The sequence below is a fragment of the Malurus melanocephalus genome, unplaced genomic scaffold (assembly GCF_030028575.1).
Source record: "Malurus melanocephalus ecotype Western Australia unplaced genomic scaffold, MMel_1.1 scaffold_1329, whole genome shotgun sequence".
NCBI lineage: Eukaryota > Metazoa > Chordata > Aves > Passeriformes > Maluridae > Malurus > Malurus melanocephalus.
The window spans coordinates 9515-11860 of NW_026624561.1; the positions used below are offsets into that span (position 1 = coordinate 9515).

The following is a 2346-nucleotide window of genomic DNA, read 5'->3' on the forward strand; positions in this document are numbered from 1 at the left end:
TTTTATCATATTTTATCTTTTATTTAATCCTATTTTATCTCATTTTATTATTTTATCTTTTATTTTATCTAATTTTATTTTTATTTTTTCTTATGTTATCTTTTACTTTATCTTGCATTTTATCTTTTTTTTATTTTAATTAATCTTATTTTATCTCATTTTATCATTTATTTTATCTAATTTTATATTTATTTCATCTAATTTTATTTTTGATTTATCTTATCTTTTAGTTTATCTTGCATTTTATCTTATTTTTTTTATTTTAATTAATCTTATTTTATCTCATTTTATCCTCTATTTTACCTTATTTTATCTTTTCTTTTATCTTATTTTATCTTCTTTTATTTTATCTTGTATTTTATCTTTTATTTATCCTTTATTTTATGTTTCATTTGATCTTATCCTCCTTTATCTTATTTTATTTTCATTTTTATCCATTTTTTATTCCCTGGAACAATTTGCAATTTCTCTTCCAAAAAAAATTAATTTACAATTAATTAACAATTAATTTTTAAATTTTTTTTTTCCCTGGGTTTTTCATTTGGGATGGTTTGGAGCCGGAACAATTCCCGAGGAAACGGTGAAATTCGGGAAACGGTCCCAAAAAAATGGGGTGGGAATTTTGGAGGAGTTGGATCCGGAATCCTGGTGGGTTCATCCAGCTCCGGGTATTCTGTGATTCTGAATTTAGGGAATCCTAAATCCGGGAATGGTTTGGGTTGGATTTATGGATCTTCAATCCCGTCCCGGTCCAATCCCAAAATTTTCCACAGTTCCAGYGSGATCCCAAATCCATCCTGGGACATTCCCTGGGAATTGCAGCCCGGCCGGGAATTCCTTCCCAAGAGGATTTTTTTGCCTTGGAAGGATTTCCCCAATTTCCCCAATTCAGATTTTTGTCCTCTCCTTTATTTCCCATCATCCTTTGGAATCTCCAGCTTTTCCCTTCTTCCCGGGTTTTATTTTCCCAACCACATCCGGGATTATTCCGGGGTGACTGGGAGCGTCGGGATTTTCCCAGAGGATCCCATTCTCTGTTCTTCCCGGAAATTCTCGTAGTTCCCAAAATCCCAGAATGCTTTGGGGTGGGAAGGGACCTCAAATCCCATCTTATTCCAGCCCCAACACCTCCCACGATCCCAAATCCATCCCGAGATATTCCCTGGGAATTCCTTCCCCAGATCCCAATAAATCCCCCCTTTCCCAGGGAATTCCCTCCATTCCCGGCTCTTCCAGCCCCAGATCCGATCCATCCCCACCCCGACTCCTCCCTGCCAAGGAATTTCGGGATCCAGGCCCTTCCCTGGCAATCTCGGCACTCCAGGAAGGGTCTCCCTTCCCTTTTCCATCCCCGACTTCCATCCCAATCCCTCGCCATGGATTCGGAGCGTCCTCCATCCCACAATCCCGCCATGGTTGGGATGGGATTCCCGCAGCTTCCATCCCATCCCATTGCAGTCCCGACACCTCCCCCGATCCCGGGGGGATCCAAATCCATCCTGGGACACTCCCGGGGATTTTTTTTGGAATTTCTTCCCCAGATCCCAATAAATCCCCCCTTTCCCATGGAATCCATTCCCGCTGTCCCATCCCTCCATCCCTTATCCCAAATCCCTCTCCAGCTTTCCCAGAACTCCTTTAGGATCGGGAAGGGGCTCTGAGCATTCCCTGGATTTTTCCCCAATCCAGGGGAAACATTCCTAGCTCCGCCCCCACTCCTGGGGATGCCCTGGGAATTCCAGCCCGGCTGGGAATTCCTTCCCAAGATCCCAATAAATCCCCCCTTTCCCAGTGAAAATCCATTCCCAGTATCCCATCCCTCCATCCATCACCCCAATTTTTTTCCCATTTTTTTCCGTGATATGAATCCCACCCCATTCCCAATCCCGCCGGGATTTTTTTCCCTGGATTCTCCCATTTCCCAACAGGCGGTGGTTGGACGGTGATCCAGAGGCGCCAGGACGGATCCGTGGATTTCAACCGAACCTGGAACGAGTACAAGGACGGATTTGGGGATCTCAACGGGGAATTCTGGCTGGGAAACGACAACATCCACCGAATCACGAGCCAGGGCGATTATTCCCTACGGATCGACCTCGAGGATTGGAACAACAAACACAAACACGCTTTTTACCAGGTCTTCAGGTAAATCGAGGCAATCCGTCAATTTATTCTCTTCCGGAGTCAGTTTTACGGCAAAATTCCCACAAAATCTACTAATTTATTYTCTTCTAAAGTCCGTTTTTCCAGCAAAATCCACCAGGGGTGGTTTGGTCCTTCCAAAATCGATTTTCCATCAAAATTCCCACAAAATCCATCAACTGATTCTCTTCCAGAGTTCATTTT

At 42.9% G+C, this 2346-nt stretch overlaps 1 protein-coding gene across 1 annotated transcript in view; it reads left to right on the forward strand.

The window, feature by feature from the left end:
• The window catches only part of FCN3 (ficolin 3), a 12437-nt gene that overhangs the window by 5666 nt on the left and 4425 nt on the right, over nucleotides 1-2346 (forward strand). The window contains exon 3 of the mRNA XM_057387733.1: nucleotides 1929-2145. Within this exon, the coding sequence (XP_057243716.1) occupies nucleotides 1929-2145 (217 nt within the window). The remainder of the gene's footprint in view (nucleotides 1-1928; nucleotides 2146-2346) is intronic.